Source organism: Drosophila obscura, unplaced genomic scaffold, assembly GCF_018151105.1.
Source record: "Drosophila obscura isolate BZ-5 IFL unplaced genomic scaffold, ASM1815110v1 contig_189, whole genome shotgun sequence".
NCBI classification, from domain to species: Eukaryota; Metazoa; Arthropoda; class Insecta; order Diptera; family Drosophilidae; genus Drosophila; species Drosophila obscura.
Window position 1 is genome coordinate 1,885,028 of NW_024542777.1, and position 22,028 is coordinate 1,907,055.

Sequence of the window (22,028 nt, forward strand, 5' to 3'; positions counted from 1 at the left end):
AAGAGAGCGCGCGCCAAGTTTTTAGTTACGCGTCGGAACGTATCCGTTGAATAGCCGCCAAAGCGCGCTTAGATGCAGCAACTGGCCAAGAGCCATCGACCAGCAACGGCAGCAGCAGCAGCAGAAGCAGCGCCAGCAGCGACGGTTAAAGCCTCCTCGCAAAAAATATATATTGTATCAGAAAAATAAAAGCAAACTTTGGGAACAAGTTCGGACTATACAAGAAATATTCATTATTTTCCAAAACTTATCCGTGCTCTAAACTTAATCCTAACAGTGGTCTCTGCCTAAGAAAATACCCCAAACTATATCAGGTTTTATGCTCACTAAAGTGCTCCCCATCAAAACAAACCCAAATAAAAATAAAAAATAAAAATCAAACAGAACACCCATAAACTCGTGAAATCCTAAGCTACTTATTTCCCTCGTTAAACTTCAAATCAAACAAACTTAATTCTTCGAAGAATCGAATCCCTCGCTATAACAATAACCAGAAGAAGAGGATCCATAAGTATCTTATCAATGAACGACAAGCAAACAGCACACAAATCAACATAAACTAGTGATAGCCCAAATGTAAAGTGTTCGACAAACAGATTCGGTTACGAAACAGAAACAACAGAAACAGCTCAAGATCATAAAAGTCTACAAATTCAATATTTTATGGCAAGTCAGAGAGAGTGGAATCTATAAACAACAACAAAAAACCATAAACAAATATTAACCAGATGATTTGGTAGTGTATACAAACATACAAATATTCTGTGTATATGGTGGCATCGATTGCTTGATTCACATCGCCGGAAAAACGGAAAATACAAAGGAAATGCAGACCTTTCGAAGGTAAGACTCGGCTTAATTTGTAAGATATTATTTATATAAGTGCCGGAGACGTTAGACGTTACCAAACTAACAAGTTTTAATTCACAAATATGCCAGAGTAAAAATCAACCAGATATCGAATAAAGAATGCTCAAATGTATACATCAGAATCAAAGATACTAAAATATCTTTTATCCCCTTGCGATAAAGAAAATTGATCAAATAGTTCCAGATACTCGCCTTTAGAAGCGGTTTTTGATAAATCCATCAACTAAAATATTCAGGGCATATTTAGACCTCATTACTCCATCCCTACCTTAGGAAATAAAATCAATTATACATGTATCTAAAAAGAATCTAAAAAGAAGAGATCTAAATTGAAACTATATGAATTAAAAGATGAATTTTGCATTGCCTAACTTATCCGAAGCAAATTATACAAATTTAAAATCATGTAGGAAGTTTCTAGAATTTTCATAGCTCAAATATTGTCCACAATGTAGAAATAAAATAATAAAATCAAATTTGAACACTTTTTTCCCGCTTTTCTAAGGTATGATTTAATTGTTAAATTAAAAACTTTATATGACCATCAATTAGGTAAACATTCAACATGGAGAGAGTACCATACAAGCAGAATCAACAGATTTCATTGTTTGGATAATTTCAGGATTTTCCTCTTTTCTTTTTCTGCCACATCATGGTCGGTGTCTTTGTGGCCCCACTCGACTGATATTTACTTTTGCTTTCGATCTTCCACTTGAATTAAATCAAGTTCTTTGCCCGCTGCCCTCGAAGGGAATTCAAGCATTCAAAGCTGTTTGGTTAACTTAATTTTTGATGAGGAGCCTCAAACAACTACAGCTCAAAACTACAACTACATACGAGTATGTTGAGGAATGTTCAAAGTCAAAAGCCCCAAAGAATCGGAATGACGCAATTAGAGCCAATAAAATAAAGAAAATATGTCTATTAATATTTGCACAAGATTCGTGAAAACAATTGGCCAGAAGAATTGAATGTGACGTGCCTTGTGACTCTTCCTTCGCCTTTGAAACTGTAGAGCAAACGAGAGAACCTTGGCAGGGAAAGAGGGTAAAGGCAATACCCGATGGAGGGGCAAACACAATTGTGCAAATAGAATTTTGTGAAATTATTTTGCGTCTCTTACCGCAGCCAAATAACTGCGAGCGGAACAGATGTTATGCGAACTCTATTGTCTAGGCCACCTATTTATTCAATAACATTAATGTACATTCTACAACCTTAGACGGGAGGTGCTGCTGGCCAAGACTTCTAATTATTATGCGGTTGAGCTCGAATCCGAAGCAGTATCTGCATTGCCCTTGACACGAACTTGACACTGAACCAGCCAAAAGAGAAGGAGGGAAACGATGGTAGGAATCGAGGTAGGGAGAGATACATTTACGAGGCGATTGTTGCGAGTGTGAAAGTTCTTAATTACAAACATTAGGGGGCCCAGCGGCTTAGGGCCCCAGCAGAAGACCGGGGCCCAGCAGGCGGCCAAGAGACACTTTTGAATGGAGGGACTGTGGGATTGGGATTGGGAATTGGTACCGAATGGGAATGGCCACGATGCGATACATTTCAACACAAAGTGGAGACACTTAAAGCTCTACCTGTATTGAGATTCTTCGACTGCAGAGACTCCGCGACTCCTCTGGGGCAGAGCAGCGAACTGAACTCCTCTTCCAGCTCGGCTCAGCATGTGGCTAAGCCGATCATAATTCTTGTTTGACAGACCAACAAACGGATGAACAAATGAACGAGAAGCAGCTACAACAAGGCATGCCATGCTTGGTGGATGGGTGACTGGGGAACGGGGACTGGGGATGGGGGACTGAGGATAGCCCCCGAAACTCAAGTGGCCATCGGGTTAATTTTTACTCCTACTGCGATACCAAAAAGGAGGGGGAAAAGAAGGTCTCCATATGAAAGGCCAGACATAAAATATCTGCGGGGTTATCTATTAAGGCCACTAGATTAACACCCAAGGAATGCATTGAGTGCTCTCCAGGCCCACGCTACAGCCGCTTAACGGTTTCATATCCGTTACAAATAAATATCAGATATATATATACATACACTCACATACTCGTATATGAATATAAGAAGACGATTAAAGAAAAGAAGAAGCTCTTTGGCTTGCCATATTCACAGCAAATAAAAATATCTGGAGTGCAATTTGTGCACAGCTGGTGGTGCAACCGTCGCCTCAGATGGTGGCCCTGTGGTGCACCACTGCACCACCAACTGAAACTGCAACTGCAACAAACAGACAAGAAAAGGGAAGAGGAACGAAACGAAATGAAACGAAATAAAATGAAAAGAAAAGAAGGCAACTTGACAACACAGAAATTTGTTTGCACTCCATAAGGATTACAAATACGAGCATGCGTGTCCCAAGGCTCCCCTTGCTGCAGCTCCTACTTCTGCTCCTCCTTTTTTCATTTTTAAATAAATTTCATGCTTAATACGCATGCCTGGGCAATTTTTACTTTAACACCACGCGGTAATGCCCGGAAGCAGTGCAGATGTCGCCTCGCATAGGCCCAACACAAGTTATTAACCACGAAGCTGTTCATCGGCCAAGAATGCAAATGAACAGAGCTAGGGAGAAAGAGAGAGATACACGGGAAAAGAGTCAAAGACAGAAAGAGTGAGTGAAGGAGAGAGAAAGCCAGAGAAATGGTAGGGCAAAATCCAACACCAAGAGAAAACAACAGAGTCGGACAGATAAAGATGAATGGACCATGGTCACTTGACCAGTTAATTGTCGTACAGCCTGTGGTAGCCATATGATGTGCAGACGAGGAAATTTATAGGCCAAATGGCTGGAATTCGATATAAACAAGAATGGATGGTTTATTCCCGGCAAGCAAGCCCTTGCAAATCGATCGTAGATCTGATCTTGTAGGTTCCTACTGCGTTATATTCAAATAAGAGTAATCAAAATATTTTTCCAAAACCAGAAATTTAAAACTGAATCAAGGAAGATTTTCATGGGGATCAGGAATATTTGTGAACATACATACATACTTGGTACTCTGCAAGGTTAAATAGAAAGGGTACAAAATAGTTTTAGAATCATAAACTTACAACATAAACTTACATTAATAATTCAATAATATAAGGAAAAAAATATACCACAGCAGTAGAAAAAATCAATTTATTTATTTATATTCATCGTTTATATATTCGTTCCAATTAAAATGGAAACCGAAACAGTTGAGTTTATTTTTGAATATTAAATATTTCCAATATAATAATATTTTCCACAATCAGTCAGATGGATTTAATCAAAGCAGTCTCCTTGATTTGGGTTTATCTTCTCAGGAAATCAACCTATGGATTGTCGAATTATTCCTCGTTGTTTGCAGTTTACTCAGATATAATAATAGCTACAGATTTCCTTTGTTGCAGATAGCTGGACGTAGCACACACACTTTCATTGTCACTCTCTTCAGACTTTCTCGGTTTGCGGGCTAACTTAATTGCTTGGAAATTCGCTGCCGAAATGGACAGCCAACCTTCCAGCCCCAGTTCGGACCACTCTCTGGTCTCCTTTCTATGCAAATATCCACTGCAGATGACACATTTGCCGGGGATAATGCGAGCCAAAGAGCAAGGCATACGGGGCATAGAGCAGCCATCGAATGAGTGCTCACATGTGGCATATGTCCTCGGCACGCCCGCACTCGATTGTACTCGAGATATGCTCCGAATCCGTATTCGAATCCGAAAGGGACCATTAAACAAATTGAAAGCGTTTAGCCGGACGCTGGCTTCTTGACCCTTTTCCTCTCCCACCTCGCATTCAACACATTAAGGAGGGAGCGGGGCATCAAGTGGACCACGTAAATCCCGCTTATAATGCACGCACATGTGGGATTGAAAAGCCCTAAAAGTGAAGCCTATCAACGCTCCCCATCCCACCTCTCACCCGTGTCCAAAACAAGCGGCTTGGGTGCAAAATAAAATACAAAAGTACTAAAATGGGAAATGGGAAAGAAATGGGTTTCAAGTGCCCCGTCGCATAATGAAAAGGATGGACGACGTCGTCTCCATCTCCGTCTCCGCCTCCGCCTCCGTTGGCGGTGTCGCTGTTGTTGGTGCCGTATGCATCCCACACGGCTTTAAGGGTTGACATTTGGCCCGGACAATGGGCGAGTGGAAAGGTTTCGCATCCAATTTCGGTCGAGTTGAGGTGGCAACCGCCAGCGCGGCTCGCAAGTGGCTCTGGGGCAGGTCCACTGGCATTGCCGGGCCATACCGCATTGTTTCTCCGTCTCCGAAGAATGGGCACAGACGACATACTTTTAAAAGCTCGAATCAATTAGTTAATTGATTAACAAAGATCCCAGGGGCAACTGGTTGGGTAACGGTTCCGTGAATTAATGGAAACTAATTATAAATGACTTTGAATTTGATGGGAAATTAAGCCATTGCTTAAGGAGCGCAATGAACGATAATTTCCTATGATTGAAGCATGGAGTGGAAGCCAGTATAGGTAGTACTTCCATAGACTCTTACTAGAGTCAGAGTTCCACCACACGGGGCGGATACTTCATAGGAGAAATACTAACCCAGCCGTTTTATTTCCCCAGCTCAACACTTCAACTTCTCCACATCACCTCTGACAGCAGTGCCGGGAGCCACCAGACACATAGCAGCCGTAGAGAGCCCACAGCTCCATCTGCAATATGATGGAACGTCTATCCACACACCTGTCGCTCACTGGCCTATCGCTAGCTCATCCACTACAGAGTCACCTGAGCTCCGGCAGCGGATCGCATCACCTCGGACAACTGGCAGCGGCCGTCCAGCAGCATCACCAGCAGGCCGATCAGAGCCACACCCACGCCCATCACCTGCACGGTCAGCAGTTGGCGCTGGGCCATCAGCACCAGCAATCGCAGCAGCAGCACCATCAGTGCAGCAGCAACAGCAGCAACGGCTCGCCGAACGGATCGAGTGGTTTGAGCGGCCTGCATCCCCACTCGGCCCTGCATCTGGCCCACCACCACTCCCAGCTGCACCAACACCATCAGGCAGGACAGCAGCAGCAACAACAGCAGCAGACAGCGTCCTCCCACAATCAGCCAACGGTGTCGTCTGCCTCCTCCCACCTTAGCCACAGCCACAGCCAGGCTCAGTCGTTGCACCAGCCCCACAGCAACGGCAGCTCGCACCTGTCTGCGGGTGGGGCTGCCTCCGCCAGCAACCACCACAGTAGTGCCGCACACCACGGATCCGCTTCCAGTGCATCGAGCAGCGTGATGGCCGCCGCAGCCGCCGCCCATCTGCATCACAACTCGCAGGCCTCGCCCATCAGCAACCTGCACCAGAATATGGGCACCCTCATGAACAGTGGCAGCAGCGCCAGGTGAGCGAGCCGCCGGGGATGGGGACACAGACTCCTCCTCATGGTGGAGGTTGGGTTGCCAGACAAACAACTAATTTCCATTTCAATTTCAATTATTTCCCAGCGATGTATTCTTCAGCCTGATGATCCAGAACACAACGAAGCGCCAGAACGAGGAGCACATCAAACGTCCGATGAATGCTTTCATGGTCTGGTCGCGTCTGCAGCGGCGTAAAATAGCTCAGGATAATCCCAAAATGCATAACTCAGAGATATCCAAGAGACTGGGTAAGTAGCATCTACTGATGAGTTCCTTCTACTGGACTAAATGACAATGTGGCGCTGTATCTTGTTGAATTTGAAACAAATGATGTTGGGGCTAGTCAGAAAACTCACATCCTTCAACGCACATAATTTGAATTTTATGCCCTATATTCCCCCAGCAAATGGATAGTTTTGTCGTACTCAATTGCCTCCTTCAAAGCTGTTGTTTCCAGAATAAACCAACTATTTATATCCAAGCTTAGCGCACTTCAACTTCGCTTCTTTTTGTTGTTGTTGTGTTGTGTGTGTGTGTGTGTGTGTGTGTAACATAAACCACAAAAATCTCGGTTATCTGGTGGCAACATTTTGCCCTCGAAATGGATATAATCTGAAGACAAAGGATGAGGCAATACAAAACGAAATTAAAATGCGGCACACGACCTGCCAATCTCTCGCACCCACTCACCATGGAATGGTGTCTCTCGCTCCATCTTCCTGCCCCTCTTTCTCTTTCTCTTCATCTGTGTCTGTGGCTGTGGCTGTATGTGTCGACCTCTTATGCAAGTTAAACTAATCAACGTAATACTGTACTGTACAATGGCAATGACAAACCAAAAAACTCCCGCCTTAACTCCGGTACTCAGCGCAACTGTCAAAAGTGACAAGCGGCTGTCAAACAATGGAGCAGGAAGAGCGGCGGCACACCAGTCACGAGGAGGAAGCTGTTGATTATGGCTGGAAGAAGGGGTTCCGTTTGGGTTTGAGTTTGAGTTTGGGATTGGGATTCCCACAAGCTGAGCATGCCACCCACCCGCTTAAGTTTGCCAAATCACGGCACTGGCCTCTTGAGGGCTTTGTCTCGCCCCGCTTAACTAGTTGCAAAGTTAAGTAGTTTATTCTTCGGATCGGGAGGGGGGAGAGCTAATCCCGGGCTGGTCTTATCGTGTCTTGGGTCTTTGGGCGAGCATTTTTCGGGCAGTAAATTCAATTTCAATCCGACACGTGGCAAGTGACAGGCAGGCGAGTTCTTTAGCATAACAATGGCTGGGCCTAGACTACCTTTTTCGATCAGCTCATGCATATTATATGAAAATCGAATCGAATTCTGCTCTGCTCTGCTCTGGTCTGGTGTGGTGTGGTCTGGGCAGGAGCAGGAGCAGAAGGAAACACTAATCAGTTCTTTGCGTGCTGTCATAACAGCGATAGCAATACTCAAACTCATCCTCATCGTCATCGACTTCATCTCGGATCATTTTTCTGGAAATTCGTATAACAAAACTCCACGACGGGTGCCCTCTTGCAATCCTCCATTGAAGCACTTGTTAAATGACTTTTTCTTGCATTTTTATTTAACCATTGTTTGGGCCAAAACAAAAGCAAATTAAATGCGACTCACTTGCCATTCAGTTGGGCGTACCAAAGAGCAACAGCGGCAGGAAATTCGCTGCACTTGAAGGATGCAAACAAAGGGGTTGGCTCTGCCGGGAATTCCCCTTATTCCTTTCAGGGAAATAGCTTTTTATACTTGGGGCCTTCTCCAATTCCCCTTATCTAAGGGTTCAGGACATGTAAACATATCCACGAGAAGGAGAAAACTTAAACACAATTTAGGAAGCAAACTTGAATTTCGAATTATTTTCGATTTTCCTTGTGTTTGGTTGAAAGCTTTGTTGGCTCTTCACATTTTCCTTTTTATTCTGCTTTTTTGCCAAATCCATTATGCGAATTGACAGTTCTCTCACTCTCTCCCTCTCCCTCTGCTTTACTGTGTAATATTTGCTGTCAGTTGCAGTCTTTGTTAAGTTTGTTTAGAGAGAGAGAGAACGGGAGAACGAATGGAAGGGGGGCCTTCCAAAATTCTTTTGTGGCAAAGGTGGAAAGTGGGACAGAGTGGAACAGGGACAGAGCAGGATTGGCATCCACAAGGTTTGATAAAAAAAATATCACAAAGTGCAAAGATTGTTTTTTACGGGATACACAGTTTGCTAAAAAGCACATGTACGTGTACATATGTATGTATATATATATTTGAAAACTCTCAAATATTTTCTCGAAATATTCATAGCTTCTTAATAAAGGAATGAAATATTCAAAATCTAAGACTTAGTTAGATGTTAGATGGGCAGATAAATATATAAAATATACATACGTAAATACATTTCCAATAGTACAGTTTAAAATAGAAATACTTCTCTCACAAGAGTAAGTTATTTGTGGCGTTGAATAAAAAACTTCCTTCCTCCTTTACCACCTTTCTCTGCGCCTCCATTCACTTGCTTTCACTCAACTTGGCACTTCTTCTATGCCATTAATAATGTCGAGGACAATTTTGAAAACTTTCGTTACACCACAAAGCCGAAACAACAATTTATTAAATCAGCAAAATAATGGGAGTATAAAAAACGAAAGCAAAGGCAAACATTTGCCACATCTACACAAAATGTCAGAGTTTTTAGCACTTGAGAAAAGTTGAGCCAGCATTCAATTAAATGAATAATTCAGCAGCAACAAAAGCAACAAAAAATTTTGCTCATTATGAGAAATTGCCAAACAGAAAAAGGCACAAAAGTGGGCGGAAAAGGAGGAAGAGGAAAAAACTGTGGCATAGACAAAGGCGCCACAAAAAATGGCGGCGCGAAAGCTACTTTTTCACCACACACATACACAGGGGAGAAAGGGACAGAAAGAAAAAGTGTGTGTGTGTGGGTGACAGACAGAGCGTGTGCATGCGATAGAGTAAGAGAGACAGAGAGAGAGAGAAGGACTGGCAACTGTGGAGAGGCCTCTTCAGGCTCAGCCTACGACGCCGTCACCGTCACCGCCACCGTTTGCCGCCGGCGATGCCATTTATTTTATTATACAAAACAGAAACAAAAACAAAGCCCAACAAAAGATGCAACAAAAATGGGCAGAATGCGAAAAAAAAACTGTGAATGAGAAGGAAAAAACTTCAACAACGCAGTGAATGTTATAGAAAACAATTCTGTGTTGCGCCCGGGCTTAATTGAAATTGTAACTGTCATTAATTACTGTCTGGAAATTTGAATTACCAACAACAACAACAGCAGCAGCAGCAACAAAAGGTGAAAGCAGCAATAACAACAATCTACCTTTAATACACATGTAGAAGGCATAGAGTATCTATCAGTCCTTTATTTTTTGTATATAATAAGGAACCCCGGAACACTCCACGGCAAATACGAGTAATGGTCGTAAAATTCGCCAAAGTTGCCAAACTGAAAACTGGTCTGATATAAATTTGTTTAATCTGGAAATCGATCGATTTCCAAGGGTATTAAGAGCTTCTTCCTGCGAAGCTAGCTAGCTTTAACCTCTTCTTTTATTTCCCGAACTGTTTTGTTTTTTTCCACAATAATTGAAAAACCTGTCGAATCAGCAATCTTCTTTATTTTTAATCAAAGCTGCTGCTCCTTCTTTCGTTGCTGCCTGCTCCTGCGGGAATATTAAATAATGCCAAACAATGCGAAAAGAGAGCTAGATGAATGAACAGTTAGACTGACTGAACGACTGAATGAATGACTGACTGAACGAAAGGGAACAATGCCATACTCGTGGAAGAAGAAGAGACTTGGGCTTGGGAGCACAAAAGGTTGAACTCAAGCCTTTTTGCTTCTCTGGCCGACCCCCCTCCTCCATCGAGATCCTTTTGTTGCACAATAAAATGCAAACAATTGATTAGTTTGCAATTGGAAAAGCTTTCGAAAAGAGTTCTGGAGGGGTGAGTGGGCGTGAAGGTTACGCCGCTGCCTTTGCAATTGACAGGTGTGTGGATTTGTGTCTGTGGGGCTGTATACAAACGGTACACTCTTAATTACAGCACGCTCAATCAAGACCAAGAACAAGCGGTAAAAATAAAGGGGCCATTTTTTCAATGGGACCACCAGTCATGACCAGAATCAAGCTGCACCGAAGGGTTAGTCGATTTTATCAGCTTACTGTACGTGTGTAAATCGAGTATATATATATATATATATATTGAGAATATTTTGGCAATATATTAAAACTTTAATTTAATAGTAATTTAATATTTAAAAAATTGATTCAATTGACCATTTCCATCCTTTCTTTAATTGAATAATTTCCAATATTTCCCATTTAGTTAGGTGTATTATTTTTATAGTCTACTGTGTACGAGTATTCCCCTCCGCATTGTGTATTCCCCAACACATCGAAATGTCATCCAAGATTTTAACCTTTCGTCTCACATTTCTGCCACACAAAAGCTAAGCAAATAAAACAAATTTCGACTGGTCAAACAAAAAACAAGGAGGAAAACTCCCAGCGCTCTGAAAGCATTAAATTGCTGGACAAACAATTTAATCTGTGGCCATGTTATGAGTGGGCCCCGAACAGAACGGAACAGAACTGAACTGAACTGAACAGAAGCAAAGTAATCCCATAAGTAGCCCGATTGTATCGAAATGTGTGAATGGGGGGGACAGGAACGTTGACCAACTACATACAACTGTACGAGTATGTGAAAAGTGTAGCTGCAGACCCCAACATAAACTGTAAATTGCAACTGGAGCCGGCGGCGGTTAAATATTTGCTCTGTGGGTTAACAACGTGCAGCATTTTCCAGGCCGGAAAAACTTGTTAATTGAACCAGAATTGTACCAGAAACAGCCTCGGTAAGGTTGCAACATCTTGCTACTTATACTCGTAGCTTGTTTTTCCTATCAATTATTACGCCAGTCAACGCACCAGAGGAGCGGATAGATAGGGAGAGACGAAGACGGAGACTCCTCCCCGTCTACAGCTTTCTTTGTGCAGTGTTTGGTCAAGGGGCGCCAACATCATAGACATTGGACAAACATAGACATTGTCATTGTCATCCTTTTGTGGGCTTACTCGACTCGTAGTTTATTCAACTGCTCAACTTGTAGATGTTTTCCCTTCTCTGTAGCGTCCCCTCTCCCCTGCTCGTGTCTGTTTATTATAACGTCCAGGGCACCATTCCATTCCACTCTTGTTCCTCGATCCCCAGGCTGGCATTCTCTTGAAGGTGTCGTCCACAGAAGGAGAGCACAGAGAAGTTGCTCATTTGATGGGCAGAAGGCACTTGGCTTGGCCCTGGACTGGGGCATGGTGGATGGGGGACTGGGACGCTGTCAATGTATCTATAAATTAGTATTTTACCATTATGAGTGGGTGGCCAGGGGGAGTCAGGAGATTCTGGCTGTACAATTGGGCTTTTGTATTGGGCCTATTGTTATAGTTTTTGTTGCCCTATCTGACTTGCTGTGGGTCCCTGTGTGGGCCACAGGCAGAGCCTGAGTCTGACACTCGTTTCGTTTCCTTCTCCGGCTACAAAGGGTGCTGTCACAACAATGTGTGTTGTATCTCCCATGTGTGCATCTCTGTACTCCCGTACGAGTATGTGGCATTACTCTGGCTTTGTGTCTGCATGACAAGCCACTAAAATTACACGTTATAACTAATTAGCGACTTGTCCCCACACACTCGGCAGCAATTTATCAACTAATTTATATACAATATGTCCAAATTTTCTTGGTTTTTCTTTGGTGATTAGGGAATTACAATTGTTTAGTTAAGGCGTAGAAGCAGATTACGGTGGATGATAAGTCGGAAAGGACTGGAATTCACGGAAACTAAAATCGTGTTATTAGCCCCTCTCCCCCGGAAATATTAAAGAGCAGAATAGCTGCCCATCCACTATCATTATGCTAAGGAAAACTCGATACTTGGAAAACACTCTTTCGATTTTTGTCGGTTTATTCCATTCAAATATGATTGGCCCGAAAGTTAACGGGTATGTTAAACAGTGCAAAACTCCTCGGAACAGAACTCAACCATTATTTCGCCAAAACTCTCTTTTGCGACCCCCCAGCTCTTAGAAACAGACTACCCCAACTGGCTGGAAGTCTCTCATTATTGTGAGGACTCTCAGCCCTGTGCCCATTGCGGTACATTTCCCTGCCCCCCTTCAGACATCATATGACACATGTCATTATAACATTTTACATTAACTTAAAAACATTTGCAATTTCCACACACACAATGGATGTACCGGAGCTGGGATATGGCTCCGTAGGTCTCCAAAAGCCACCCTATGCGCCACTTACGTGTCTGTGCCTGTGTCTGTGCCTGTGCCTGTGCCTTTGTGTGTGTGTGTTTGGCTGTGTGGCACGTGTATCTATGTGTACTGGCGTCCTGGCCAACGCCCTCAAGAAGGATCGGCGCTGTGCTGGAACGACCCCTACCCAAAATACTCGGAGTGATGAAGGCAACCCAAAACCACCTGCTGGGGTTAACACAAGCTCGTCTGAATCGAATGGAACCAAAGGCTGGCAACAATGGTGGCAAAAGAGACGGATAGATGCGAGATAGGCCAAGGGTGAGGCAAGAGTGAGACAAGAGACAACTGACAACGACATTGTTAGTTGTTGTTATCCTTCTTGCACAGACAAGACAAGTTTTGGCCTCAAGCCCAAGCCCATGTAGGGAATTATGTTTATGTTCGACAGCTTCTCGTGAGTGCACTTCGATTGTTGCCAGAATTTGACAAGAGCATAGAGTGTTCCCTCCTTCCACCTTCCTCACCCCACTCCCCCTGAACCAAATGTAACTAATGGATTAACGAGCCAGCCACATTTTGAATGAAATCCCCTTGCAGGTGCAGAGTGGAAGTTGCTTACGGAGGAGGAGAAACGCCCGTTTATCGATGAGGCCAAACGCTTGAGGTAAGTTTCGGATATGTGAAGGAGAGTATCATCTGCCTGGTCTAAGAATATTCCTTTCGTTCTGTTCCGTTCAGGGCTATGCACATGAAGGAGCATCCGGACTACAAGTACCGACCACGACGCAAGCCCAAGGCCCTGAGGCGCGATGGTTATCCATATCCGATGCCATATCCATCGGTGCCCGTGGAGGCGTTACGCGCCGGTAAGTAAATTCTATTCAATTCGAAGCTGAATCAGATTTAGCTAAGAACTAACCAAATTCTGAGTTAGATATCAGAAGATGAAAAGTTGGCAAAACTTTAAATTGGATCAAACGAAAGCTAGTATCCTGCCAGGATCAATTATGGATGTGATCCCAGTTCTCCTATTAAATTTAAAAAATATACAAATTCTCGTACTTGTACCAAAATATTCTATATGCAATCGGAAACCCTTTTCTTCCTATCCATATGCTCCACAAACTAACTTTTAAAGCTGGAGAAATCCTTAATTTACATATGCCAAAAGCACCCCTTCAATGACCCTTGAAAATTCATCAAGCAAAGCACAAAGCTGAGCGAAGAAAATAATAAGCGAGTTTTATGAGCTCTCGACTCAAGACAAATGCAAATGTGACACGATATGAGGGGAGCAACCAGCACCAGCACCAGCACCAACCAGCAGTCTATGACAAACTATCCCCAACTCCAGCACTGTCAAAGCCGCAGCACCACCCAGATCCGCGTGGAAACGGGAACCACCCATCTGAGTGGGGGACTGGCTGACTGGCTGACTGACAAACTGTGAAGTCATCATCCTGGCTTAACAACTCATTCGAGTGATGGGTTGGGAGGAGGCAGTAGACCCGGACAGGGAAGAACCATCATGAGCATAAGTTTCCATTCATGATTTTCCATGCTCATGAACGGAGGGTGGGTGGGGTAGGAGTGGGTGGTGTTTGTAGTTTCTGTTGTTGGCTGGAGGTTTTAAATTAGCATTTGTCACGTTTTTTTGTCTTTCACCCTGTCCTGGCCAACGTCCTAGGCCTCACGATTCGGCGCAAGTTTTCTCGGTCTAAGTTTGTGCCCTGCCCGATCCTTTCTCCTGTGCCCTGTTCTGGGCCTGGATGATTTATGCCCAACGGAAATGATAATAAAAATGGTAGGAAATGCGTAATAAATAAACCGAATTAGTCTATTTAGTCTGTTCGGGCTTCCCCATCAATGCACTCCATCCCTTTATGGGATGGACTTAGAGACCAGAAAGTTCAACCAGCTGTGGAATTAGCTAAACATATGTACATACGTATGTACTTGTACACACATTATATTAATTTAAGGGTATACGGTTTCTTATTAAACTAGAGGAAAGGGATTTAATTTGAATATACAGTTTTATGAGGTTTATTATTCGATTTAATTGGGTTTTCTTTGTTCCTTGGTTGAATATTTTATATGAAGAATTTCAAGAATATAAAATTAAATTAAATAGAGACCTGGGCAGTTACCTAAGAAATCCCACAAAATTATATGGGAGCTTCCGTTTGGTTACAAAGAAACAAAAAAAAGATCCACAACAATGGAGCAACCACCTAATCCGCTATTATAATAATAACAATGATGATGGCATCCGAAACCGCCGCTACTTCAAATTTTCAATGAGTGGAAAATAAATATTTCAGATACAGTGAAACTTTGTTGTCTAAGCGAATTTAATTGCTCGTCTTGGCTGGCTCGAACAACTCTTTCGATCCAACCCGTAGCGCCATCAATGAAATAAATTTGGTTGTTTTTTCAATAAGCGGCGCCTGCAATTATCAACTTGGCCATAAAAGGCCGAGAGAGCAGCTGGACGACTACCGTTTAGGGCAATTGATAATGACTGCCGTCCAGAGAGTATCTATCAGATACGTGGATACGCAGATCGTACTCTCTCCGAGGCCGCAGCCATCTTCCAGTAAAATAGCTGATTCAGCGTACAATTAAATGGCGACCCCGAAAGAAAAAATTTGTATTTAAAAGAAATGAAAGAGTTGGCCGAACAAAGGGCGCAAGTATTTCGAGTGGCAATTATTTTAAACACACACCAAGGTAAAGTCCAACAGAAGCGAGTCGAAGAAGCAGAATTGGTCTGCAGAAGCCAGTGCACAGTGGACCACAGTCCAAATACTGTTGATAGAAATTTCAAGGGATTTTTAATTTAAGCATTAACTTAATTCTAATACTACAATCGCGCTGAAATAAATTAAATATAGTTGTAGCCATTTTACTGCCACATTCCATCGATCATGGCACCACTGTGCAGCCATCCATAGTGATAATTGTTGTAAACTCTTTCTTGTTCACTTCCCGATCCGAACCCGAACCCGAATCCGAACCGAACCGAATCGAGCCGAACTCATCTCATCTCTGGTTGTTTTTTGCTTCACTTGCAGGCATTACGCCCGGCTACTTCGCTCCCGGTCCCACAGCGGCTGCATATCACCTGGGCAGCCATCTCAGCCAGACTTCGACGCCGACCACGACGCAGGTGAGTCTCTCTTTGCCACCCCCCCGGGCCACACCTGTCCATGGAGCGCGGGGCTCTCAAGTGCCAGCACGTCCATCAAAAATGCTGAACGGTAGCGAAGACCAATTACAGATACGAGTATGAGTGTAGCGTACATCGATGGATGGGATGGAGGGAGATGGTGGTGTGGAGGTGGAGGTTACCCTGCCCCTGCCCCTGCCCCTACCCCTGCCGCCCTGGGGTCGCCTTAATAACATAATTACAAACTCCTACGGCTGACGCCCACTTTAAAAGGCGGAAAACATGCGGTCCGCTGGCCGTGACTAAGCGCAAGCAGGAGGCATCCTGGCCCAATTGAGTTTTCTGACATGTCATGCCAAAGGATTTGGCCACGGCCAGTTGTCATTACATGTTTAGCGGACTGGGGTTCCCCTTCATCGTGATAAACAAGGGCGGGCGGACCAGTAGCAAAAACAAACAGAGCAGGACAGGTGTGACAGGACTTCGGATCGAGCTGAAATGTCCTCAAAGTGGAACTGTTTCAGTCGCGCCCGGGCCCCTAAGGCAGCTGCTGAAACCCGCCAAGAGCTCTACGAATTAGAGCCCCCAGCCTAGAGTCTCATTCGTCATTCCTTCAGGTGGCCAGCCCCATCGAAACCCATTAAAACTCATGACTCTCGCTGGCCATTGTCCGCTCTGTTGCTGTTAAGGGGCAAGTATGTAATTCTGCGGCAGAAGCCTATTTGACTCCGTGATTGATGTGGCGTTGAAGATGCGAGCGACGCCAAGCGATGCGACGCCAAGCGATGCGGGTGTTGAAAGCCTGGCATTAACACTAATAATAACACACCTCACATCGCTCCTCGGGCCGGCCGTAATAATAGACTAAGTTTAAGCCAAACAAAATCTTGATTGAATGATGGAGGATGGCTTGGAGCCCTCGTATCGTGTAGGAAAATTTCATAGTGGGCGGTGCCCAAAGCCCTGACAGGGCAAATTGCTGACAGCATTCCTTCAATTCAACTATTGTTCGCAGGATTTCACTTTACTGGAGGCGCTCTAGCGGTGGCAGATGAAAGCAATGCCCAACAAATAAGAGACACTGGTACATGTAAGCTTCTGAGACTAAAATGACTTGGAACTGGCAGTTGGTACCATGACTTTCCGATCAGCAGGAATGCCAAACCCAATGGATGATCATCAATGTAACTTATTCCATTTGCAAAGCTCACACGTAGGATCTACTTTCTGGATCATTAACCCTCGCAGATACTCCATAGAACTCCCTGGGCTTACATCAATAATTAAACAGACATATGTAGAAATATGTACAGTAACCCATGCCAGCCATGGACTTCCTCGCCAATTGAAATCCAATGTTGACACAGCTGACGCAAAGTCCCTGACCAAACACCGAGTGACATCACACTGCACACCTGCTCGACAGCACAACCACAACCTTACATAACCCACTCAGACATAGCCGGGCTCTAAATCAATTAACCGCCTCGCAGATAAGTACCCAGAACCCACAGAGCCACAGTAACTGCAAGGCATCAAAATATTTACGAATCCACACTAATTCCCAATTGGGTGCAAATCAAATCAAATCAAATTGTAATCCAAAACGCTCTCGGCACACACAAACTCGAGCACCGAGTTGGGGAACCCTGCGATGAGGAACAGGATGACGGGGACGATGAGTATGAGTCTGAGGATGGTGAGGATGGTGATGATGATGATGTGTTAACAACATAATTATAGCCCAGAGCAAAGTGTTCTGCAGAAAGGGGAGCGCAGCTCAACCCCTCGCCAAGGGCATGGCATGGCATGGCATGGCATGGCATGGCAGCAACCACTCAAAACAAAACGGAAATGAAGCGAAACAACCCTCAGAGATGTGCTGAGTACCCGTTTACATTCCCATTCCGAATCTCGCATCAGCATCGGCAAAAACAGCAAGAATAACTAGCAACTGGTGTAGCAATGAAAAACGTATTGCAAATCAAATAAAATTAAATTGAGACGGTTTCGGTTTGCACGGTCTATGCATAGCGGGGGAGGTTCGGAAGGGGAGGGCGACGCTAGCCAGTCAGGGGTTGTTGTCGTTGGTCCCTGGCCCCTGCTCTGGCCTCATCCACAATTAGTTGGTCAAATAAAGCCACAAAAGTGTTGAGCAATTTGCACTAATCTGAAGGTTATCCCACTCCAGATCTGTATTTGTGGTTAACTCTGATATAGTTCAAAAGAGTGCGAACGATTTGGATGGAGTATGCTCGATGGGGTTTCCATAGGAACGCAAGAAGTAGCAAATAATTAAGATAGTACTACAAATGTACCCCGAGGTGGTTCGGAAAGGTGTCTACCACGACAGTAGTTTAACATTGGGAAGGAGATACTCGTAGGGCTTTCTCTTGGGACTTTCATCAATAGAAATACAAGATTTGTGATTTATTTATTTTATATTTAACGAGTTGCCTTCACATACTAATACTCCCCGCTTCACCCTGGACAGGCCACCCTCTCGGGACAGATGGACAAGTTTGCCCTGGAGAGGAGCTCGTATCTGAGCAACGCAATGAGCAACGCGGGCAGCCAGGCGAGTGCCGCCGCCTACAGCGCCTACCTGGACCCCAGTGTGCTGACCAAGGCCTACTTCGACTCCAAGATGTACCAGGATCGGGCGGCCAACTATGCCTTCGACATATCCAAGATCTACGGAGCCCAGCAGCATGCGGCGGCGCATCACCAGCAGCAACAGCAACAGCAGCATCAGCAGCAGTTGCTAATGGCTGGCAGTGGCGGTGGAGGCGGAGGCGGAGGCAGTGCCAGCTCCCACAACAACAACAGCAGCAGCGGGCTGGACGAGCGCGATGCCACGCCCCAGCTGGAAGGAGGCGGCGTGGTGGAGGCCAAGCCCCATCTGCACTCGCCCAGCGACGTGGGTCTCGACTACGCGCAGTACGCCCAGCAGTATGGCGGACAGCTGGCCAGTGCTGCGTCCGTGGGGGCTGGCGGTGTGGGTGGAGTCGGTATCACGGCATCGTCTGGTGGGGCAGCAGGTGGTGGTGGTGGTGGTGGTGCAGGTGCAGCCGCCGCGGACTTTCGACGGCCTCTGACGGTGATCTTCTGACCACCATCCTCCAATGGCAGCGAGGAGTTGAACTTGTCTATGACTTAGGGAAGAGGGATATTCGTGCAACCGAGACCCGAAAACGTCGATCCGAAAAACGAGAGATTAAAGTTAAACGTAGCCAACATTTACCGTTAAGTCAGTGAGAGGGAGGGAGAGAGTTATTAAGCAAGAGAGACAGAGAGAGGGAGCTAGCAAAGAAAAAGAGAAAATAAAAACAAAAAACAAAAAACAAAAAACCAACAACGAGCGGTGCAATTTTTTATGTTTTAAACGCAGATCGAAGTGCATAGCATAAATTTAAACTTAAATATAAATGTATCTAAATTCTACACACCCACACACTAACACACACTCACACGCACACGAAAAACCACAAACACAAAAATATATACATTAAAATACAGAAAAAGAGCAAAGCAAAACAAAACAAAACAAGACAAACAAACAAAAAAATATCAAAAATGCAAAGAATAAAAAACACGCATTGTCATAAGCAGCGAAATTTTTGGATGGTCTGTTCTGATGGGGGTATCGCATTGGATCTTGTATGGCCAACCCCCACAAATACATATATGCAAATATATAATCTTTCAAAATCATGAAAACACTTTCGAAATAATCCCATTCAATCATACTTGGCGGGCAGCTAAATACCCCGTACGGCCATCAAGGAGATTCGTTCTTTATAGAATACTCCATGATATTTTTTTTTTACCGTGCCGGAGAGTAAATCCTACAAAAGTATGTATAATTCAATAATATAGTTTACATACCACATGTATTTCATTTATTTCATTGCACTAAGCAGAGGATATAATAATCGAAAAAATCCTGTCGCAATCAAATTTTATTTAATGGATCAGATTTGTGCGGAACACACAAGGGGACAAGGGAACAAATTTTACTCGGAATACCATTTTTTAATTAATTGCAGTACCCGTCCTCATTCCACTAGTGCAGAGAGACGAGGCGGCTGCAGGTTAATTGCAGAAAGACTGTTATTGGTTGAAGAGTGTTTTGAGAGGGGATGGAGAGTGGGTGGCCTAAACGCTTCCTAATGAGGGCAACTTCCGGCCAATAAGGTTGACAAAACCCACCAATGCGCACTCTGATTGCTCAAGAATCCGTATTAACTTAACGGCAACTTAACGCGGCCTCAAGAGCCGAAAGGAAAGGAATTACCGTCCACTAATTAGTGGGCGCGCATATTTGCAATTGCATTTAATTAATTTTCCGCACTTTTGAGCCTCGGCATCGGCAATTATATTAACGGGATGGGAATGGATAAATGTAACTTAGGCTGTTTGGCTTGAGGTAAATGCTAATTAACTCTTTAATTAAACCATTAATTACAGTAATTGGATTAATATCCAATCAGACCAACGAGAGACTCGACCTTCCACCAGCGCCATCTAACGGCGGTTGGTTCCTGCATTACAATGGCGCCTTGATTTTCTAGTTCTGCTCCTCGGCACTAGTGGCGCGATTTGGTCGCAACGCCAAAATCTCATGCAGCTCAGCTTTTGTCATGGTAAATTCCCAATTAAGGTTCGGTCCGTTTCTTTTCAAATTTGAAAAGAAGAAAAAACTATATGACGGGGAAGCTTTTATTTTATGAAATTTAACATAAATTTGATTTCACAATGGGCAAAATTGCACATATAAATACAGAACATTGATTTAGTTTAAGGAAACTTTCCTGCAGCAGCCAGGACGTATGCAGAATGTGTATGATTTAGCCTAGCCCACTTCGGGCAAAGATTTAATCTTAAAGATTTACTAGTCAGCGAAGTCATCATAAGCTCTATTTAACATGAGCAAGGTTGATGCCGTTCAGTAAATGGAGGCCCAGTCAAGCATTTCGCGGGACACCGCAGCATGAGTAAGCATCAACCATTAGATATCTATTCCTAAAACTAATTAAAATTGTTTTATAGAATCAACAAGACCAAGAACTACCTATAGGAGGGCAGCTCTTCTGTGGAGCTGCGGCTGATTAAACCGGATGCGAGAACGATGTAGTACCATCTATATTTTATATGCTAAATATTGATTTATACAAATAGTATTTATACTATTGAGTGGATTTTATTATCGATGTCTTTTTAAACGTGGTCACGCCACAAACGAAGGATATTTAAAGGCTTGCATGCATGTAGCAGTATCTAAAAATGAGATGAAATGAGAATATGTTATATGGAATACTGTATGCACCGTTTACATTGGGAGTCGCACACAAACACCGACGAGCTTAGTCATACAGATTGCGGCTTCGTCTGAATTTTCCAACTTCTGTTGACAGTCTGTGCCGACCAGCAATACGACAATACTGCTGCATCGTCCATTTGACACCTCTATGTGCTTTCTGTAAGCGTGCGGTTATTGTACACATTGTCTAGCACGTAATCCATATACCGGTACTCGTGTCCCAAGATTTTACGAAAACGTTTTAGCACCCGTTTAAGGGAATCATAAATTTTGCCGCTCCCCATGGTACTGGAATCGGTTGCTTCCTGTTAAATATATACAAAATGCATATTTAAATGTATATCTATTATGTATACATAAGATACGCTATTGCTGATACTTCCAAATTATTATTATTATTATTTAAATTTAAATTTGAAAATATATGCAATTTGAACAGCTGACTGTGCTGTGAATAGGGTTGGAAATTGATGAAATTTGATGGTACTATCGATGGTTGAACATTTAACCGAACGTCGATTGTATCTGCCCACTATCGATAGTATCGCGCGGTAAATTTAAAATTTTTATTGCTTGCATATTTCATACAAATTCCGAATTTCCTATTTTTAGATAAGTTTAAAGCGCAAAATTATTTAATCCTAGTACTCAGAGCAGAAATGTTTACCTCCATAAAATGCCATATATTTTGCCAGCAACAAGCAACAGAGTGGAGTGGGACCAGGTGGGCATTCTCTACGGTTACATGGTTTTTGTTTGTTTCAAGTTCGAATTTGTATGACTTGTTAGTTTGGAGCGATGGGGTGCTGGAGGAGGACAATGAACGAAGACTTATTTTTAAAGGGTTTTCGTGCTGACTGCACATACAAACAAATACGTCATCAGTACACCAACATATAAATGCAGGCATATATACATGTGGGACAAAAGCACCCGAAAAGATCTGAAACCTGAAAGCAAAATAAATTTAGCTGATACGAAACTCGAAGATTTGGAAAAA

General features: G+C 43.7%; 1 protein-coding gene across 1 annotated transcript; it reads left to right on the top strand.

The window, feature by feature from the left end:
• The first annotated feature begins 28 nt into the window (after positions 1 to 28).
• LOC111066782 (transcription factor Sox-1) lies at positions 29 to 19,188 on the top strand. The gene is made up of 7 exons (XM_022355632.2): positions 29 to 843; positions 5,451 to 6,229; positions 6,333 to 6,496; positions 13,131 to 13,197; positions 13,272 to 13,399; positions 15,611 to 15,705; positions 18,200 to 19,188. Exons 2-7 carry the CDS (start codon positions 5,547 to 5,549, stop codon positions 18,815 to 18,817), a joined length of 1,755 nt encoding a protein of 584 aa, XP_022211324.2. The 5' UTR covers positions 29 to 843; positions 5,451 to 5,546; the 3' UTR covers positions 18,818 to 19,188.
• The last annotated feature ends 2,840 nt before the right edge of the window (positions 19,189 to 22,028 follow it).